This window comes from Pipra filicauda, unplaced genomic scaffold (assembly GCF_003945595.2).
Source record: "Pipra filicauda isolate LSUMZ 115617 unplaced genomic scaffold, ASM394559v2 scaffold85_size2586006_pilon, whole genome shotgun sequence".
NCBI classification, from domain to species: Eukaryota; Metazoa; Chordata; class Aves; order Passeriformes; family Pipridae; genus Pipra; species Pipra filicauda.
Window position 1 is genome coordinate 1,613,325 of NW_024105042.1, and position 21,880 is coordinate 1,635,204.

The 21,880-nt window shown below is 40.3% G+C and overlaps 1 protein-coding gene across 1 annotated transcript in view; it reads left to right on the forward strand.

The window, feature by feature from the left end:
* Positions 1-21,880, forward strand: part of NT5C2 (5'-nucleotidase, cytosolic II) — a 60,450-nt gene that overhangs the window by 11,495 nt on the left and 27,075 nt on the right. The window contains exons 2-3 of the mRNA XM_027738632.2: positions 7,323-7,443; positions 18,309-18,382. Of these exons, the coding sequence (XP_027594433.1) occupies positions 7,343-7,443; positions 18,309-18,382 (175 nt within the window). The 5' untranslated portion in view covers positions 7,323-7,342. The remainder of the gene's footprint in view (positions 1-7,322; positions 7,444-18,308; positions 18,383-21,880) is intronic.

The following is a 21,880-nucleotide window of genomic DNA, read 5'->3' on the forward strand; positions in this document are numbered from 1 at the left end:
CCGCTGTATAGCTCAGACTGTTTGACTTTTCTGCATTAATTCTTGACTCTCTGAAAAAGGCTAATTTAAACACCTCCACACACTTCATTTATAGCCCTCTGATCACAGAAAATCTATTTCAGAAATTTATTGTTTTATAGCTAACTGTCCTCTCTGTTAATATTTTTTGTATTGGTTGATTTATTTAATTCCCAGTCACGGGCTCTTATTCTGTCATTGCTAGACTGAGAGCCCTCCACAGTCAGGCTGCTTGCCTGTGTGTAATTGCTTCTAGACTATTTTCAAGTCACCTGCCGAGCTGCTCTCTCTAAATTGGCTGTATTCCACTCCAGCATTACTCTCTCTCATAGATTTATTCCTTTCTCAGAGTAATCATCATTGTTCTGAATGGGGACAGCTGGCTGAAGACAGTTTTCCAGCAGTGTTTGTAGCAGTGACAGACAAGGACATGGAGTCCTGCTTCGAAGTCTTGTACATCAAGGATCATATTTGACCTGCAGTTGAAGCATTTCTTTGAGAACTCGTGTTTGCTAATTCTTCTCTGTGGCATAGCTCTTGCACTTCTGGATAAGCTTCACATTCCTTAAGTATGATCCTCCTCCTTATTTTCTAGCACTGGGACAATATGGGACACACTAGAGTTAGAGAAGTGGAGAAATAGCATTGCCCCTAACAAACTGTTTGTGTAAGAAGCAGAATATTAGAAATAACTGAAATGATAATTCTGCAAGAAATATTGAGAAACATGAGCTATATGGAATGTAGAAAATAAGCTGATTGGCTCACTGGAGAATTTGTGGTTCCTGTTTCAAGGTAGTAAACTCACAGATGCATGAGGAGAATGGATTGTCTCATGGTACTCAGGGAGGGTCAGATTTGAGGTTTGCCCCTTGCAGAGTTGCGCTGCAGATTTCATAGTTTTCCAAATTGCATTCTAACCATCTATAAAATTGATGATAATTAAATAGTACTGAAAATATTTTAAATGACTAGTGCTTCTTGGAATTCCTGAATGAATAGAACTCCTTGGACAGAAATGGATGGTCACCCAAAGAAACTCCAAATGTATGTTTGTGGGTTTTAGTGTGTCTAATGCGCTTGGATCCTGGAGTACTGCTGGAGCTCTAGGGACTGCACAGCCACTCTTTGGGTATGGTTGTCAGTGGAAATAGTCTGATTAAAAGAATCCATGTAAAATAAGCAATGTATTTGATATGTAGCCATTACTTTAGCATCTGGCTTTACGACAGAGATAAAATTCAGCCTGAAATTAAATCAAATCCTATAATAAATGATGTGAATAGCATTCTCCTTTCTTATACCTTACCCATTCAGAAATAGCCCATGAGTTACCATTATCTATCAGTCAGACCATAGTTAAATGAATGTATAACTGGGAATGCTTTACCAATTTCACTAAAAGCACACTCCTGGAAAAAGCAGCTTTGATGATGTAAGCACTGTGGTGGTGTCCAAGAGTAACTGCTACCCCCTTCCTGCAGGAGGACTCAAAGCCAGTGCTGGAGATTACAAGCTTGGAGCTGGGAAGGTCAGTACAATCCATGGAGCAAGGAGAGTGTTATCAATCTAATGTAATCCAGTGGATCTTTGTACACTGCAAATGGGATCTACTGTAAGCCCAATACACATGTCTGTAGTTGACCTTAACAGGTTCTTAACAGCTGATCTCTACCTCATTAATGCCCTGGAATCGGTATACAGAATTTTCCTGCTTAAAACCAACCTCAGGTATTAATTATCATGAGCTGAGAGTATGCTTTGAAGTGTCTCTTGGAAGTAATTTAATATTCTAATAGGAAGAACGTGTTTTGTCCTTCCTGCCATCATGAACCGGAAGCCTTGCTGTCAGGGAGGTCGCTACCCAGAAGTGAAAGATCTTCAAGTGAAGAACTTAACTCGAAGCACAAAGAGGAAAAAAAAAAGTCAGATTTCTGGTTTAGGCGGTTTACAAGCTTCATTGCTTATATCTCAAGTCATGGACATAGTAATTTTCCAAAAGCATCACTAATTGAAAACACCTTTTGGAAACAGTTTGCCTTTGGCTATTGAGCAGAAATGTTGGCAGTAAAAGACAAGAGGGGTTTGAATTGTCATCCCAGGGCTGTGGGGGAGAGGGAAGGAGCTGTGCGAACTAGCAGAGCTGGTGTGTAAGGCTGCAATTCAGGATAAAATTGGAGCGTCATTCGGCATCCATGCGATCCCTGCAGCTTGGAGCCAGTCAGGAGCCTGCTGCTTTGTGGCTTTTGTCACGTATAAGTGCAGGCTGACCTCTCTGTGTCTGCCAGTTGATGCTTAGTATTGAAATTTGAATTCATGTAAAAGTATACTGTGCTAGGAGCATGCTGTGTATCTGTGATTCATCCTGACAGCGCTAGGAACTCAGACTGATTTTTAGCACAGGGACTGAGGAATTAGGGCTTCTGCATTTGATTCCCACTTGCTCTGTGTTATTACCTTCTCTGTGCCTCGCTATCCATAGCTGACAAAATGGGGACAGCACTTTTGCTGCCCCTACACGTATTATGTGAGCGAGAGTTTGTGAAGTGCATTGGGATCACAGGCATAAGAACGGCACTTCTGGTGAGGGCAGGAGCCTACCCAGCCCCTGCTCACATGGCAGTGAGAGATGCTGTTGAGGTGGATGTCTCAGTCCTGGCCACTTTCTGCTGTCCATCCCAGGATGTCAGGTGCTCCAGAGGATCAAAGGGTGTGATGCTAACCTGAGTGGATTTCACCTCCTCCAATTCTAGGTGTCCCATATGTCTAGCCTAAACGAGGTGCAAGCTACTTCTGCCCTCAGTGGAGGGAGTGGGCTGCTCCTGGAAAGTGAGTCACTCGCTTTTCTTAACCATGCTTACGTGGAGAGTCCTCTCAGCTGCAGAAAAGATCACTTTCCCCCTCCCCTGCCCTATTTGTGAGGCCATGCCATGACCCGGATCAGGAATTTGAGAAGAGTCTTAAACAAACCGACCCTAATCCTGCTCCCTTTGCATTTGCCCATCCTCAGGATTTTAGGATGGTTTGCTCCTCCCTTGCTGAGAGCCCACAAAGCCCTTTGAGATGAAGCAGTGTTGCAGCGGGGAGCCAGGAAGAAATGCTCTAGGCTTGGCAAGGGCACCACGAGACTTGTCTGTACACCCACAGCCTCCGACTACACACGAAGCTTTTAAGTAGCTAATGTTAGATGTGATGATTTTCTCTATTCACCTTCCACTGTGCACGTACACGTGCGGGTTGTGCTGCCAAGGTATTAATGATTCTTGAAGCAGAACGTGTGAGAAGAGGCAGATGTGGTGCATGGTGAATCACTGTGAGTACGCTACAGCCTTGGGATTGGTTAGTGATGCCTTTGTTTTCTGCTAGATAAACTCTCAGAGAATACCCTGGAAAAAGTGGGATTGTCACCACTGTTTTGTTCATCTCTACATTTTAGCGTGATTTGGCATTGCATCATCAAAGTGTCAAGATAAACTCAGAAAAAAATAGAGGCAGTGCATTTAACCTGAACACATCAAATAGTATCAGGTGCAGAAATCTCTATTTTTTGACCAAGAAATATAAGAAAAGTAATAGTAAAACTTGAAGGGAAATGCTTCTGAATGTGTTGTTTAATTTGTATGAGTACTTGAAAAAAATACAGTATGAATAATATTTGAAGTCAGCCAAAATCTGACAAAATACTCACATGGACTTATTTCAAAATATATGCTAAAAATCCTATGCTCTTTCAGACCAAAGCATATGTGGTAGATAGCAGCTCTGTATAAAAGCTTTGCAGCTGAGATTTTAAATAGCTTTTCAAAAGGAACCCTGTACCATAAATGCTATCAGATGCTTAATTAAGACAACATGAGCAAGGAGCATGTATGCAGTAAATTATGGGGAGGTGTTCTGACATGCTTTATCTATGTAAAGATTTCTATTTTTATGTGAAGCTATTTAGAGATTATTGATTTCGAAATAGATTTGTAACTAAAGAAAGATGCATCGTATTTCAGTTGCTTGGAGTTGAAAATCTTACCTGGCTGGCTGCCTGCTCTCTTAGATGTTTATTCCAGTGGCTTACAAGTGTATGGAGTGATTCTGTCCTTCTTGGTTTTCTCTCTCTATTTGGCAGAAGGAATTTGTATTCAGGGCCCAGGTCCCATGTCTCTTACCCATGCAGGTAGGCTGATTTTCATGCCTTTGAAGCCCATGAGGCTTTTTGCATGAGTAAGACTTTTGGGTGGGGAAGATCCTTTGCAATATCTTTTGTCAGTTGTTACTGTTTTGTTTCAGAGGGTTAAGCTGTTGTCACAGTGTCAGTGCAGCCTGCTAAGCTGTACGTGTGCCTTTGAGTACGTGTAATAGAAAACTTCAGCATAAGATTTTTTTATTTTATGCTGTGTGAACATTGAAAGGAAGATTTTAATAAATCAGGGCAAAGCTTGAAGATAGAGATAATACCTTTTATTAGAGCAACCTACAGAATTTGAAAACTTATGCAAGCTTGTGTACCCAAGAGCTTTTCTATTTTTTCAGCCATACCACTTGGTCTAATAAAAGACATTGCCTTTGTCTACAAACCTTGTCCTGCCTATGAACTCTGTTCATCACAGCTACAGCAAAATACAGCTGGATCATTAAAATAATTCAGGCCTTCCTTGCTTAATTATGGAAATTTTTGTGGTTTCCTCAAGTCTAAGCTTTTTGAATCCCAGCACACACAAAATGATGCTGTCTGGTTTCTTCTTCTGTAGAGCAGGGTTTCATCACAGGAGTTCAAACTGCTTCACCGATTCCTCATTTTAGAAAGGATATTATAAAGGTAGCCTGCTAAAATTCTTCTGCCATCTGGATTTTAGGGTATTTTGTGGGATATTACTGATGTATGCTATCAGATGCCTGGCATGGATGGCCACTGGAAGCAGTCCTATCCTAGTACCCGAGTCAGCATATGATGTGGTGTGATGGTGATGGGAAGCAGATGAAATGGGAAGAAGAGGCTAGCAGAATGGAAAGTCTCTGACTTTGGCTGTGGGGGTGAAACTTTGAATCTTGCTATGTGTCTGGCTGGGTAAGCACAGTGGTGTAGCCCCTCTAAATGGCAGGAAGCTTGGATGTGGACTTGTTTCAGCTGGAACACCTAGACCCAGAGCTGTCTAAGAGTCCTAAGACCAACCATGCAACAGTTTTTTCAGAGCTATTTAACATACCCTTTGGAGGCCTTAAATGTATATGTGTCTTGGATCCGGATTTGTAGTTCTAGGCTACTAGCTTTAAAATAGACCAAGACTGTGATGATCTGGACCATCTTGAAATGTCCATGGGATAGATAGACACGGCCTCAGAGGACACATCGTGTTCTGCCTTTTGCAGTCCTGGAGTCTTAGCAGATCCCTCACTCTGATGCATGTCTCAACTGCAGACCTGGAGTGTGTCACTCTTGCAGGGACACTGCTCCTTTCCCAAGGACTGCAACCCTTGCTGCCCCTGAGGAGCCTTGCTGCAGACAGTGCCCTGCCTTCAAAGTGGAATGGGAACAGGTTGATGCTTGAGGGCTGTTTAGTTCTGTGCCCTGTGCTGCCTTCCATCTGCATTTGGGCACGGCTTAAATAGCTGGTAGTTACTTGTAAGCCTTTGGTGGCTGGTGCTGGGGCTATTTTAGAAGCTGATTCTCCCTGCATGCCCTGTTGTGGAAGTTGCGGCTGTCTGGAATGGCCCATTGCCCTCTCGCTGTGGTGACCTCCTCTCCTGGGTGTGTTGTGGGGAATTCAGGGGGAGAGCTCTCAGCAATGGCATGCAGTCCCATGGGCTGCCTGCCAGGGCCTAAATTTGGTGACCTTTAGGATATGGCAGAAGATGCATTTGTAAACCTTGGTTATAGTAACTGGGAGACAAGCAGAGAATGCTGGAGGAGGAGGAACATATTTTTTACACACAAGCTGTTTGCTGTTTGTTTGATTTTTATGACCAGCAACTACTAGGTAAATAGACTAAGAAATGCTGTGACAATTGCAACTGTTGCTCATTAATAAAATTTAACACAAAAAAATTATATGGATTTCTTGAGGAGAGTGAGCATGCGTGTGACACTGAGAGCACTGTGATTTCTAGTGCTAGTTTGGACATTTGCTCTGCTCTCTACTTTGCTGGAATGGTCTGGTTTCCCTTTTGTAAAAGGAGCACAATCACATTTTAAAAGTGTATCATTGCTGTATCATTACCCATGTAGCTTGTGGGTGGTTGTGTTTCTTCTAAGGAAGAGCAAACAAGCCAAGGCCTGCAGTCCAGCAGTTGTGTGGGTTACACAAGAATGTGGTTTCATGTTATACCTAATTTGGTATCACTGTGGGATGCATCTCCCACCCCGTTCCCCACACTGGCTCTAATGATAGTGTTGTTGAGCTGGGTTCAGCTGACCAGTGGAGAATTACCCAGGTTTTGCTCACCTTTGGCTGGTTGGTTTTGATGGGTGAGGGCTTGGACTGGTGAGCTGAACTGACTCACAGTGGGGCTGTTTCATCACCCCAGCTGGTGCCAGGGAATGCAGTGGGACGTGGGTCTGGCCGGAGGAGCAGACGAGCAGGATCGCCCCAGTGTGCTAATAACAAAATTGGGAAAGGTATCCCTGCTTCCCCACTGCAGGGCCTTCCTGATGAGGACTGTTGGTGGTTTAGTTGTGACAACCAGTACTTGAGAAGGGGTGCTGATGTTTGTGAAGATCTGCTGGTGAATATTTGTATTGCTCATGTTACAGGTTTGCTCTGTCTGAATGTGTCTGACCTACAGAGGACAAAGGATCATCTTTCTATTTTCCTTCCAATTGTTTCTGCTAATATAGCATCAGTTTGAAACTTTGTCTTTGCTTAGAGATCAAATGGCCAGGAACAAGGCTCTTTGGTTTTATTCTGTGGTAAAAGTGGCAAGGTGAGTACCAGTGGGATTTGTAGGGTTTACCCTACTGAATTTATCTTTTGTATGAAAGATAGGTTTTCCATGAGCTACATCTAATGCATACTGGTAACTTTAGGATGAAAAATTACCCCTTTTCATCATTGAAAACAAGGTCTCTGTTTCTAAATGCATTTTCACCACAATGGGTAGGATATCTTTGCAGTTCAACCATGTGGAAAACCCTTCCCAGGTCTCTGTTTTAACATCTCAAAGAACAGCATCTTACTTGACCTGCAAACTCAGATCATTCCACCGGGTACTTTGCAAGACTTCCTGAGTGGCATTGCATCTCTTCATACCAGGAAACAGACAACTTTCAGGTGAAACAAACTTTGAACTTAAGCAAGCTTTTCTGCCTCTTTCAGCAATAAATAAGCATTTGAAGATGACAACCTCATGGAGCGACCGACTCCAGAATGCAGCAGATCTCCCTGCAAACATGGATGGGCATGCTCTGAAAAAGTACCGTCGGGAAGCCTATCACCGGTAAGTCGTCCGTGTAACTCCAAAACTAAGCATAAACCCTACATTTCTTGGTTTTCTGCTTGTTGGTAAAACAGAAAGGTTGTTCCCACCTTCCTTGCAGAAGTGTTGGTAGAAGAGAGCTTAGAAGATGGCACAGTATTGGCCTGCAGGAATTTGCAAACAATCGAGTTGATATATATCTACTAGAGCGAGTGAGAATATGCTTTCTTAATGCAGTTGAAATTGGATTTGGAGATAGAAGCTTTTAAGTCAATAAATACTCAGTGACAGAAGTTTTATAGTGTTTATTGGAGTGCACACTGGGAGAGCAGAGCCTTAGACACTGGAATGCACAAATACGAATAAGGAAGAAATCAAAATCAGAAATTGTTTGAGAATTACAGCTAGTATGATTAATTGTGTGACCAAAAGAGCATCTAGGAGCACTAGGCAATATCTCAGCCTTCTTTTTGGTGGTGGGTGTACCTAAAACCATCTTTGCTGTAAAAGAATTACAGTAATAAAGAAGATAGAGTACAGAATAAAAGGAATGTTATCACTTACTTTATGGTTTGGGAATCACAGTGCAAGCACTAGATTGTTTTGACAAGATCACATTGGGTTGTTGGTTGAGGCAAGAATTCAGTCTTAGCACTCAAGGTTCCAAGCATAGACCATAAAAGATGGATGAAGTCTGTGTCCTTATCAGATGTCTGGACCGTTACAGAGTTAAAACCAGTAGCATCTAGTAATTGTCAGTATTCTGTTTGTGGGAGGTGTATCTTCAAAGTTTAGCTTGGTTAATTTGAGAAGTCATGCAGTGTGATGATCAGAGGATATTCAGCAGGAACTGGGGAGATGTATCTCTGAAGTAGAAGCAGAAGAAGAAGTCAAATTTCTCAACCTCATGCTTAAATGCCACGTTCTGTTTGTGATTCACATTGGTGGTATTTCTGAGGAAGTGTTTTGAAAGTGTTAGATATCTTTTGATTCTCCAAATGGAATCTAATTTGAGAAAAACGCCTTGGTGCATCATATGATAGGCCAGGTTGTGCAAGTTGCAATGTCTAGTGCTAAGTAATGGATCTTGTGAAGTGTGTCCAAAGCTTTCCAATTTCTAATGAATATGTTTGGGCAGCATGCCTTAAGTGGTGGCATTATTTGAATCTCTCTGTCAGCTGGTTTGTCAGATATGGAAGCGTTTAATGAATGTAACTATATATAGCATGTAAGAAGAGAGGGATTTTTTACCATTCCCTGACAAAAAATCTTCACCTTCTTGCAGTCATTGACAGGTTTACCTTTGTGCCATAATTTTACTTACAACTTCAGCTGTGTTGCTCCTGATTCAGACTGATGGAAATGAAGTCAGAGTAATGTCTATATTTTTTTTCTAAATATTTTCTTAACATTTGTTATGGTCAGGTGCTGACAGTCTGCTAAGTGTTGTACAAAATCTAAAGGAAGCAGTACTTGTCTTTAAGAGCTCACACATTCAAGTCCTCATCATGTTTACCCTTACTCATGTAAGAAATCTTTACTTCCAGAAAGAATTTCCTTATGGAAGACGAGAGTGCACTCATATAAAGGAGGGTTTCCCACTAGGAGATGGGATCTGATAGTCCAAAGTTAGTCTGCGGTAAAGTTTAAGTACCCCTTTTTAGAATCTAGAAATGTCTTGCTCAAAACATACTGAGCAGAAATGTTGCTGGCAGTTCAGATTTTCATGGAAAGCACAATGTTGGAAATACATTAATGGGAGGCACATTTTTGTTTTGGAATTGCTATCCTCTTTCAAAGAGAGAGAATGAGAGAACCTGATGCCAAGACTGTAGTATAAATCTGTACTATTATTGGCTTTGGTGTACCAGTTTCATGGGAGTTATTTTGATAATCCAGTATTGTAAGAATCTGAAACAACCTCATTCCAGAGGCAGTGTTGTCAGATTTCTATTTCTAGTCTTTTTTGTGGCTGTAGTGTTAACAGATATGATGTTACTTTAAAAAGTGCAAGTAGGGACTGAAGTTATTTCCCCTTGGTGTTTGATATTATATTTTTTAATGTTTTATTAATGGTTCAGATGCAGAATATGTGTGCTGGTCACAGCCATGAGCATGTAAATTTGTTTCACTGAGGTCCAAGTATGCTCTGATTCTTGGATATTGCTGAACCACTGTAAATTTTATGAAAAAGATAAATAGAAAAGGCATTAGTTTTCTCTTTCTTCTTTTTCATTCTCTTTTTCTCTCGGTCTTTTTTTTTTGTCTCTTTTTCTTCTTACTCCAGCAGCTAAAGAAAAAAATCTCAAAAACATTAATCTAAAGTGACTTAGAAACAAAACCAATAAGAACATTAAATTTAAAACGATTCCTTTTTTTTACCGTAAAGCTGGTCACAGTAAGTTTTATGGGCCCAATCTGGAAGGCTGGAGGAGCTTGGCAGCTGTGCCACATTTACAGATGAGCATAACTGGGAGTAGCTTTTGCTACCAATGTTGGAAGCCCAGCTGGGCTCAAAGTCATTCATTGGGATTTTCTAAATGCTGCTAGTAATGCTTAGTTTTCTGAAGTGTGAAATTTAAAAAACTTGTTTCACTGTTTGTTTGCTTCATGCTTACTTAATTATCAGGGGAGATACCTAGCCCAATTGATTTAGCTTTCTGGTTCTAGTGAAGTACTAGTACTAGCATTTGGTATGCTTGAATTGTAAATGTTGAAGCAGATAAAATAAGAGGAAAAGTTTCCAAAAGCAAAATAGTTTACCTTAAAAAAAAGTGTTCTCATGGCCATGAAACTTTTAAAAAACTTTTAAAAAATTAGCTCTGAAGATGCCACTCTAATAGTCATATTTTACTGTGGTCATTCATACTTGGAATGTGTTTTTTCAGGTGTTGCGCTTCTTATTGTACCATAATTGATGGATGGATGTTCAACATATAATATTGTTGGCAGAAATCCCAGTTGAGACTGGTTTTACTGGTGTAGTGCATACTGACTCAGAGTATGATGGCTGTATCGTAATCATATCTGAATGTCAGAGGCAAGAATGTTCAAGTATTTATAGCTATAAAATCAGAAAAATCCGTTGGAGAGGAGAAGTGGTGGGGTTTTATCTTCAGGGAATTTCTGACAGCTTTAACAAAGGCTTTTGGTTAGCTGGTGTTGCTGTCAGCCACAGACCTTGTTATACAACATCGTTGGCGCCTGTTGGAGGTGAGGTCTGAAGATGAATTAATATACAAGCTACATGTTACTCATTCTCTAGCAGAGGTCACTGGTAAGAGGATACTGCATTGCTGTGCTATTGGCAACATACATTTTAATTCGGAAATAAAAGGGATGTGTAGCTTTTGCTTAGTGTGTGTGGTTGTGAGGCCACCTCCCCTGTGTGCTGCTTGTTGACTTTTCCGGGTAGGGGATAATCACTAGATCATTTGTTCTGGAGGAGTACTGTCATTTAACGTGATTGTAATTAGGCAAGAACTAGATTGACTCTGAGCCACCAAATTGCCCTAGTGTCTATTTTTTAACTTGGAGTGAGCACTTCTAGGCACCCTCTGGATTATCTCACGTAGCTCTTTAGCGTTTAAATAGCAACCACATCTAGTTAAAGCAAATAATGGAAAAAGTTGGTGTTCCATCCACTCTTGTTACTGACAGTTACCAAGATCCAGGAAACAGGTATTTGCACTTATATTTGTTTATCTGTGGTTTTGGTTTAACAGGGCAGTAAGGCTGAAATGGCCTTTTTGTAAAACATACAGACCCTGAGATGCTTTTACAGAATAATTGAGAATAATTTTGCATGAGAGTAATTTGAGATTTCTCATCCTGGACGTGGGGTTTCTGTTGTCATTTTAGTTGGGTTTTTTCTTGCTCTCTTGTTTACTGGCTAGCACAGGGCATGTGGCATCATGATTCCTAATCCTAATTCTCCTGCTGACTGGCGATAGAGTATTGAACAAGTTATTTCACTGGTTTGTGCTTCAGTTTACTTTCAAAGCATCTTATGGTGGTGATATGAGTTAAGTGATTTTAGCTGTTGCTATACACTAAGATTCTGGATTAAAAAATGGTATATACTTGAATAATGACACAGCAAAAGGATTGCCAGTCTGTTGTTTTGATTTCATGGGTTAAAGATGTACTTTATCTTGTTCAAATTTGTAGACTCTGGGCTATTCACTGCTAATCTTGTTTCTTCACTTTATTGTTACTGGGTCATCAGTGATTGCAAACAGGTGGAAATGTTATATAAACAAGGCTGTGAGACTTGAAACTATTCATCTTTTTGGGTGGCTGTATATGAAGTCTCTTTAAGATTATCCATTCACTGAAGTGGCAAATAAGAAAACAATCATTACCAGTCTGAAAATGCTCTTTTCATCAGCCACCTTCAGACAGGCAGTGCGTGGTATTTCCATGTAACTGTGGTAGCTCAGTAGGCTCTGCTGGCCATGGTCTGTCCTCATGTGTCTGAGCAGCCTCTTTGGACTCGTGTGGTGACATGTGTGTAACAGAGGGCAGCATGTAGCTCTCTGCATTTCTTTTCCTTTAGTGCTTTAGTCATTGGAGGAGGGAGAGGGAGTGTTAAGTCTGCAGAATGGGTGAGCTTATGAGAAAGCACAACACTTGCCAAATTAATAATAAAGAAATTACATTTAAAATGTCCCATGATCCCTAGCTTTAATAGTTTCATGGAGCAGACGAGTGTTATTTTGGGATGGAATCCATATGTGAGCTTCTTGGCACTTTGCTGTTGCCTGGGAAGAAAACCCAAACAATGGAAACAGAAATGGCCAAGGCTATCTCTTTCCGTCTGATTACTGCTGAATTTCAGAGGCAAGTGCTCATAGTTGTGTTGCCCCTTTTTTGTCTCCCCTGTTTGATACTGTTTCATCTTTCTGAAGTCATCTTGAGCCTGAACACTATCTCTAAATACAGTTATAAATATTCAGAATATTCTTCTTTCATTGAAAAAGGAATAAAATACAACTCTGAAAATCTAGCATTGTAAAAAATAAGACCAAAATGGTACGATAAATAATAATATATAGAATGGGCAATACCTGCCTAAAGAGGTGAGACTCAGCGAAAGAATTATTTCATTGGTTTTAAAAATTTAAAGCAGTTTATTTTTTATCTTCTCTAAGACAGATACCAAAGTATCCAGCACCCGAAGACAAGACACTTTGATAATATGTTAGTATCTTCTTAAGGTTGCTCTCATAAGTTGTGCCAGATAAGTAAGGTCAGTGGGGGAGTTCGTTGCTGTCAGTGGAAGCCACCTGTAACCAGAACTGTAATGTCATGTAGTGAGACAAGTCCCCAGGCAGACCACATCTGGGGACTAGTGAGTGATACTGCGAACATCAAGTTGTCATAACAGTAGTGGGATGCTTATTTCATCATTCATCTTCTTTAAGAGGCCATGGGGAACTTGGGCGTGGGAGACTGTTAAAAGCTAATCCATTTAGTTCTTTTTGTTTCTTTTTAACTCTTCTATCTTATTAAAGAATGGAAGTTGTCCATAAAGTGAAGATTAACCAGGGTTCCTAAACTCTGAGTAAGCAGGAATCTGAGCCTTCTGGCTAGTTAGTCCCTGTTTTGTGGCTGGCTCGAACCCAACTGTGCACCACAGTCTTTTTAAAACACACATGTAGGTCATGCTTAGCCAGCTCCACTGTATTTGCTGTTCCATGCAGCACTGTTGCAAGGTTCTTTGTATTTATTTGATTTCCAGTGAAGCATACTGCCCTGACAAAAAAATACTAATTGCTACAAGGTATTTCTAGACACATTTGGAAAATTATTATAAAGTGCTCTGTTCCAGAAACGTTGCCTGATATTCATTTTCATTTTCTCGCTGAGGAATTGTGAGCCATGTGCCAAGTTTCTCCTCAGTTGTAAAGTTCTGTGCATTTTGTTTATTTTGTTGGTCAAACTACAAGACTATTATACATGCAAATTTCATACAGGGCACAGAATTCTTTTGAGATTTTGCACAAAGAAAATAAAAGCATTTCTCCCTCTCTGCGTTTGCTCCAGTGTTAGTCGAGTAGAGTTGGGATTCTTGGGTTCTTGCTTCAGAATTGATTGACAAGAACAGTAACAAAACCAAGATCAGTTCTCTTGTAAAAATATAAAGGACTGTGAATTGCAGTGTTGAGGATATCAGGGCTCTGTGACTCCACTAATGCATGCTCAGCAGTTCCTTTTTCCTTGCAATACAACATATTTTTCTCTTACCCAGCACAATTCGTAGAGCTCAAAAAGAAAATAAATACTGTAATCATTGAGAGCCTTCTGCTGTGGCCAACCTACAGGGTTTAATCTTTGAGGAAGAACTCATTAGGGAGGAAACATGCTCAAGGTTTCCCTAAAACAGCTCTTCAAGTCCCATTTTTCTAAAGGTGTGGATCTGTGCCAGGCTAAGCCACCCCAAGTCCAGGCACTGCTCCCCCAGTCCCAGCTGTGCTGTGTGCTGGCTCAGGGAGCCCATGGAACTGGAATATGGTCCCTCAATCGCCTTCCCCACAAGCTCCACACCTTGGGTCGCTCCAGCCGCACCACACAGGGAGTGCAAAACGTGGGAGACTCACAGGAATATTCCTTAAAGCAGAAATGTAAAGCTTGGGTTTTCATCAGGAGGAAAGGATGAAGGCAAGAGAAAGGCAGTGTCCTATTTAAGGAGGTGCTTGGGTGCAGACGTTTGTGGAGCTGGGTTTAGGCAAGACCCACCTCTGCCTCTCAGCACAAGGAATACAGAGAGTGTTCTCATGCTGTGCTTGCAATTTGTTTTGTCTTACTGCCCAGAGCTGTTAAATTTTTAGACCAGCTTAATTTTTAACTCCAGTGCTCCTAGTTAAAGTGACTATTTTCTGAATGGAAAAAAGCAAACTCAGGGGAAGGGAAAGTGTGACTTCTTCTGATTCTGGCAAGTGGAAAAATTATTCTGGATTGAAACTTCCTCACCTAAAAATGTTGGATCATTTTAGTTTTCCTCTTATTCTGACATCATCTCTACTGTTTGTAATCTGGAAGCTTCTTTGATTTTTATTTTTCTAGATGAGCTGTAAAAAACTTACCTTTTCCTTTCAAGACTAGAGGATCTTTTCTCTCAGGTGATTGGGGTTCTTAGGGTCCTCATGTTGTTTTTGCTTTATAGTCATTAAAAGCAACTCTTATCATTTCTCTGTATCACGTCTTCTGAGGAGGCATTACATTTTTGTAGCCAACAGACACAATGTCAGGTTGGATGGGGTTTTGAGTAACCTGATCTGGTGAAAAGTGTCCCTACCCATGGCAAGGGGGTTGGAATGTGATGATCTTTAAGATCCCTTCCAACCCAAATCATTCTGTGATTCTGTGATTTGACCAGTATTTTTGTCATCAGGGTGAGTGTACCTTCAGTTAGGATTCAAGAACAGCTTTGGAACGGGCTAAGTCTGCACCTTCTGGGAAGCACCTGGCTCTTCCCAGAAACTCTCCTGGTTATGTAATCTCAACTTTTTATCTTCAGTTTCTAGGATGCTGCAGATATTTACTACTTTGAGTAAAGCTCCTGAATTAAGCTGGGTAGTTTCTGGGAGTAAATATTTGTAAACACCTTCTTAGTCTCTTGTGTCTGGGGGAGCACTATGCGTGAGAGGTGTCTTTATCAGGATTTAAAGGTGAGGTCCTGAGTACCTACAAAATACCCCAATATTTGTCTGGGGTAAGTGAGAAGTGAAATTGGTTCAATTTTTTTTTGCCACTGTTTAGTCTGCTGTTTAATCTTCCAAGGTGTATGCAAGTTTAAATTGATTAAAGTGTTCTCATTTCCTGTCCTGAACATGTTGTGTAATAGCCTTCTTTAGCTTTTTTAAATATTTGCTGTGCTTCATTCCAGCACTGGTGGATGAAGTAATTACCGTGTCAGATCAGTCCGTAGGATGCCTTGAAATCTGCTGGGTCCTGAGCAGTGTTGGGGCATGATTAGACCCTGCCATGTGCAGATTTTAGGTCATAGGCAATATTTACAAACTAATGGAGAAAGAGAGATCTTTACCAGCTGTTACCAAGAGGGGGCTGGTATAGTAATTTTCGTGTTTCAGTTGTAAGACTTCTTTTGGAACAAAAATATGCTAATAGATGTTGTTTGTTTCATTGCATTCAGTAAACATTGCCAGATCTCCTGTATCAACTCGTGCTGGGATCAGTGTGTGCTGGTTTGGTTTTTTTTTAATCCCAGGGTTCAGTTTGTACATACTATAAAAACAAGCAATGAAAAACTGTCAGAGGCTTAGAGATCTTTCCACGGTTTTTGGTCAGTTCGGTGTCGTCATCATCTAAACATAGACAGGCTGGACTGGAAGAGATCTCTTGGGTCACAGCTCCCTTGTTTTTGCCTTTCACAGGCACTGCCGTATTACCCTTTTTATAAGCGCATTCAGCTCTGCCTTAGTACTTGTGGGTTTTGTCCTCATTTGGGAAACTCCTTAAATGTTGCAATTCTGGAATGTTCTTCTGAACTTCCTTAAATTTCCCTTCTTATTCCTGTCCTGATTAGACAGTCAGAAAACTGTGCTCCGGGGGTTAAGCCTAAAGGCAAGAGTAGAACTGGACTCTGCAGGTTAGGCAAAAAATGTTGCTAGTGTCTCCCAGAGGAATGTTATTCCTTAAAGCTCTACACTCTCAGAAACAAGCTGCACAAACATGAGATCAGAAATTATGTGCTTGAATTAGCTAATAAATAATGCTTCCTGGCATCAGCAACAGCACGTAATCATCCTCATTATAGAATGTATGAGACTGTATTTAGTACTAAATAGCGTTTCACATTGGCCTCTTGTAAATCAGAGCTATCTCCATGTTAAAAGATAAACATGGATTCAGACTGCAGATTCGGATAATTTGCTCCACCTACTCAAAAGCCAGCTATTTCAGGAGAGAATTTGAGTGAATTACGAGCCCATCTCATATTTCCAAAAGTCATTTCTTTACCAGTTTCCAGTTTTTATCCCATCACTTTCTCTTGTTTAGGTGATACATAAATCTATCAGAAAAGAGCGTCATCTATAACCTCCGAGGCCCCTTAGTGACAAGCCCCATTGTCAAAGGCAGGCACTTTGCCAGGAAACAGTGACTCCCAGAGAGAGTGTGCAAGGTTAGGGGGAAAGTATACTATTGCCAGAGTAACTGTATTCCAAGTGGATTTGTGTGGAACAACAACGATATCCAGTGACTGGTTAAATTAGCCACAGATGTGTTTTCTAGAACACTGTCCAAGAAGATATACAGTGCTTTAGGGCTTGGTTCAGACATAATGATCTTCTGAAGTCAAATCAGATCCAAGCAAAATTGCATCGGTACCAGGGAAGCTTTAAAGGAATTCTGTAATATGATTCAGACAAGTAGATGAATCAGACTGCTGCGAACTAAGCAAGGAGCACATCAGTGAGAGATGAGGTAAGAGGACTCGCACGCAAGTGCGATAGTTTGATGTTGGCAGTTTGCTGTTAAAATCTGAGCTGTGGATTGACAGGGCGGTGAAACGGGCATGTTATGCCGGCCACCTGCCTGGAACGTGCATGCAGAGGAGAATCTCCCAGTGGCTTTTTTCAGCCTTTCAAAACGTACGGGTGCTTGGCTGTGCACTTGCCGTCTCCATTGCTGTCTCGCTGTCCCCGTGCCGCTCCTCCTACCCGGCAGGGCTGCCGATTGCGGATTTTAAGAGGATAATGACTCCGCTGAGGGCAATGCACTTATTAAATATTTGGAGAATTTTCACTTACTGAAATCAGAGTACAAGTGAAGGCTCTGGGACTTTTCTCATACAGGAGAATTTTGTCTTGGCACCACAGCTCAAGCAGTACATGGGATTTCTGTCTGAGATGGGTGTTGAAAAGCTCAGCTTCCCTCCCACAGATGAGTTCTGACTCTTGTTCTTAAAGTTCAGATAAGACAGACAGTGGAGAAGTCCTGTTGAATTACAGATCTGCTATATGGTTTAAAGTTCTAGGGAAACATAAGCAGCTTAGTTACTCTTGTTGTTGGAACAGGAATCAAGAAAAGCTTTTGTTGTGTTCTCTGACCTATTTCTTTACCATCTTATGTACTTGGACTAAATTGAGTATGATGTATTAAAATGTTGTTATCTAAAAGGTCCTGGAAGTATCCAGCTTAGATCTCATTGCAATGAGCATTAATAGTAAAAGTAGAATTTACAAAATAGCAGTTTTGTAGATGAGTTGCAGAGGAGTTATAAATAAAAAGAAAAATTTTCACAATAGAAATGGCATATGTATGACAATTTTTCTTATTTGCTCTTTTTCAGAACTTTATTAAATGTTTTTATTGTTTATTTACTTATTTCTTTATGGTTTTAATGCTGTTGGTGTAAATGTGGAAACAGATATGTTTAGATCTGCTTTGAATTTCCAGATATAGTTCCAAAGAGGATTCAAATGTAAATTTATTCACAGAAATATTATTTTATGTTAGTTTCCTTGTTACCTCATTGTTTTAATCAAGCAAATTATATTGCTTTGCACCCACTGCTTCCAGATTTGTATCCTTTGAGGTCTGAATTCTGCTTCAGGAGATTTTGCAATTCTATTCTTAGGAATTTTTGCAGGTCACATGCAAAGCCGTGTGTGAGTGTGCATGCATGCGTGTATGTCTTTGGACAGCATACCAATAATTAGAATAACTCTGCAAAGTCATGGCTTTGCTTCAGGAGGACTCATGGCAAAAAATGGGACTTGCCTCTGTTTTCAGGTGTATTTTCTGATTTTGACCTACAAGAGCCAGACATCCTGACAGCTGGCAAAATGTAATTGTTCTAAAACATGAGTATTTTGAAAATGCTCATAACTATGGTGATATTTCTTCTCTCTTTTCAGGGTCTTTGTAAACAGAAGTTTAGCCATGGAAAAGATAAAGTGCTTTGGTTTTGATATGGATTATACACTTGCTGGTGAGTATCTTCTTAGTTTCTTTGATCACTGAGTTAGTTTGGAATATTGCCTCTTGCTGAACAAAAAACAGTTACTGTTGGGCTACTCCATTTAGCAGGTGCTTTTTCTATTAGCAAATGTATCTTTCACTATTCATTGCACTTTCATTTTAGGTGTTTCCCTTAAATTTTTGTCTCAAGCCATGCTATACTGTAGTACAGTTTCAAATGATTATAGGTGTCAAGGAAACCAAAGGTTAATAAGTCTGATTTCTTCCTTAGATTCCACGATATTTTGATAATGCCCCTTGTGCATGCTTGGCTTTGAATAACAAGGTGGTTTCTTTTATCCTTTATGCATATAGCAGCTACACCTTTAGCCAGCACATTCTCCTGTGTCCTGGGAAGGTCATTTTTGAATAGGATTTTCTCCTTCCCTCTCTCAGTTGGCCACATCAATGACTCGTTTTCAGAAGAGGCATGGCAGGGGGAGTGCCTTCTGTCAGCTGAACAAGTTAATTTAGAAAGCTTTGCCCATTCTTTATGACAGATAAGCTTTGGGAGATTGCATAATTGATTAGTTTCATAAAATTGTTTGCATGACTTCTCCATCTTCCAATTATTCAACAGGCAAGTTTGCTGAGACTTTTGACGAGAGGGGATAAAGCTACCATTTTCTGCATAGTCAGACTTGCATGATGTTATGTACTTTAAGGAAGGAAGAGATAAAAAGCTTGCTTCCTAGGTTATAATATCACACAGGCTGTCACTTTGGATGTTGTGTACAATCCTACCTTCTTTCTGATTACCATTTCCAGTGTTGTGGACAAAAAGTTCCTATCACCCTTGATATTTCAATTTAGAACTGTTGTGTATATGAACTGAGAAAATATGAGGTAGAGTGTCAGGGTCACCTAATAATAGGTTAATGCAGTATGTCAGCTATGGTCATCTAGTTATGCGTACTGAGAAGGAATGAGAGATGAGTAATGTGGCTGGGGACAGTGTGAGGGTCACAGGAGCCAGGGTCAGAGGCTAAGTGAAGGGCAGGAAGGTTTCTGTAGGTTCCTGATTCAACACAGTGCTGCAAGGAGCAGTTTCAGAGACTGTGGCAGGTAATTGCAGTTTATATTTTTAAGTTTATACTTTTAAGCAGCTATCCATGAGGAAGTATTTACAAATAAAAGGTTTAGTTGCTCGCCACCTTATATACATCTGTTTACAGCTCCTGCCACTTTTTAAGTCATGAACTATGTAGTTGTTAATCTGTGCTGGATATGATTGCAGGCGCGTGCTTTCAGTTTGTGTTTCCCAGCTGTGACAGCCTTGTAACAGTGCCTTTAAGGACTGCACGAAAAACAGTTGTTCAAGAATAAAAAGAAAAAAGTTGTGGGTTTCACTTCAGTAACAGAAAAACAACTTCTGTGCCTTTTGCAAACTGGTGACACTTCCCAAGGACTCAGGTGGTCCCAGTGGGGCTGGTGTGGAGCATGAAGTGTGTTGCTAACTTTCATCCTGACAGAAGGAGAGCTTCAGGACTGTCCTCACTTATCCAACTGTTCATTTTACTCAAATGTTGCTTGTTCCTGTAAACATAGAGCAAATGTGTTGTTATCTGCAAAACAATGCTTGGTTTGGTGAAAGGAAAAAATGTGAACGTTTCAAGCATCCTGAAACAGTACCGGGGACATGAAAACCTGGGGCTTCCAAGGCTGTAAGATCACAGTGCTACAGTTAAGCAGGCAAAGTCAGTGCGTTCAGGGGAATTCAGTGACAGGGTATGATGCAGAAGAAGAAATGGGATGTGGTCTGAGCAGAAAACTGGAAATCTGGACCACTCTGGAATAAACTGCTGACCTGTGACTTCCTCTGTGATACAAAAGAGATAATAGTTGCAGATCATTTTACATGGAGTTGTGAGAATGTAATTAGGTTGGAAAGCCATTTGCAGATGAAAAGCATTATGCCTGGTAAGTACTACTTCCCTTTTTTTCACTCGACTGGGAAATTAACATACCAAATTATCTGTTTAGTTTCTTATGTCTCAGTCACCATTTCTTCTCCATGTGAGCTTTTATTATCTGACCATTATTTGCTATATATAACTGTTGCATACAAGAAAAAATACTTATTCAGTGTAGGGGCTTTAAAGAGAGTAGTGTTGGAATATGATTACAATTATAACAGATTAATTGGAAATGAAATGAAGAAGTGGGACAAGTGAAGTGTTACAGTAGTAAGTAGTAGCGCATTCATTAGATCCTGTTGTGTTTTCTCTTTGAGCACGTTATCCTTTACCCACCCTTTCACATGGATGTGCTACTTGTCTTGATTAAAAAAGAAAAAAAATCACCAATGTAAAAAGCCAGTTTATGTGTAATTTAACATCTGGAAATGGTATCTGCATACCAGATGGTGCATGCTGAGCAGAAGCCTTTTGGAGACCATTCAAAATACATAAATAGGCCAAGGAAAAGAACAGAAGCATCTCAGAAGTGTGATCAGCTCCTCATCTAGTTTTCTGCATTTGTACTTTCAGACATTGCTAAGTCACTTTTCTGTAACGTTTAAAAATATTCCAAACACAGTCTTCCTATTCAATGGTTGAAGGCAGGCAGAGTCACTGACCCTGCCAAAATCTATATGACACTTTTTTGCTCGTTCTCTGTTGTGAGCTTTCCCATCAGATATAGACTGATGACATTCATCTCACAGCTGACAGTCATACACTTTGACATCTCAGAAGAATGATTTTTTGGAACTACCTGTCTTGTAAAGAGGTACTCTTGTCACTCATCTCTCTCTTTTCTTCCCAAGTCGATGGTCACTGATAGCACCAAAAGCCTTCCTTAGGAGGTGGTTCAGTATCAGAGAAGTCAGAATCATTTGATGTATTTTGAACTTTAGAAGCTTGAGACAGTTTTATTCTTGTACCTTATGAATTTAAGGACGCAAACCTACTTACAATAATGCTTTTTTCTCTCTAGGATAATCTAATTTTGGTCAAGACGTGGCATTTCCATTTTGAAGTATATTGTAACAGCTACTACGCACATGCTGCTGTGATTGTGTGTCCTACTACTAGCATGTCTGAGAATGTCAGCTTGCCAACTGAGAGCAGTTTTAGTATCATCATGTTACATTGCACATAAAATTTCATGTGTTATTATATAGTATGTATTATATAGTAGTATTTCTTAGATCTATTACATTAAAGGATTACTTAACTCAGAATTGAAAAAAAAATTCGAGGTTGCCTGATACAGCACTGCCACAGTGGTTTTGTTTGCTTTCAAGTCAAAATTAGGTTAAACTTAATTTTTGTGAATAACTCCTGTGTTCTCTCATTGTGTTTGTCTCTTTCCCTGCATAGGGTTGAGAAATACTGCTAATGGCTGGGTTGGGCAAACAAAGTCTTTTTTGGCTTGAAGAACCTGAAGGTTTTAGCCTTTTCTTCTGAGAAATGATGAAATTGCTGAATTCGTAGTCACTGTGATTACAGCTAGAATTAATTTTTAC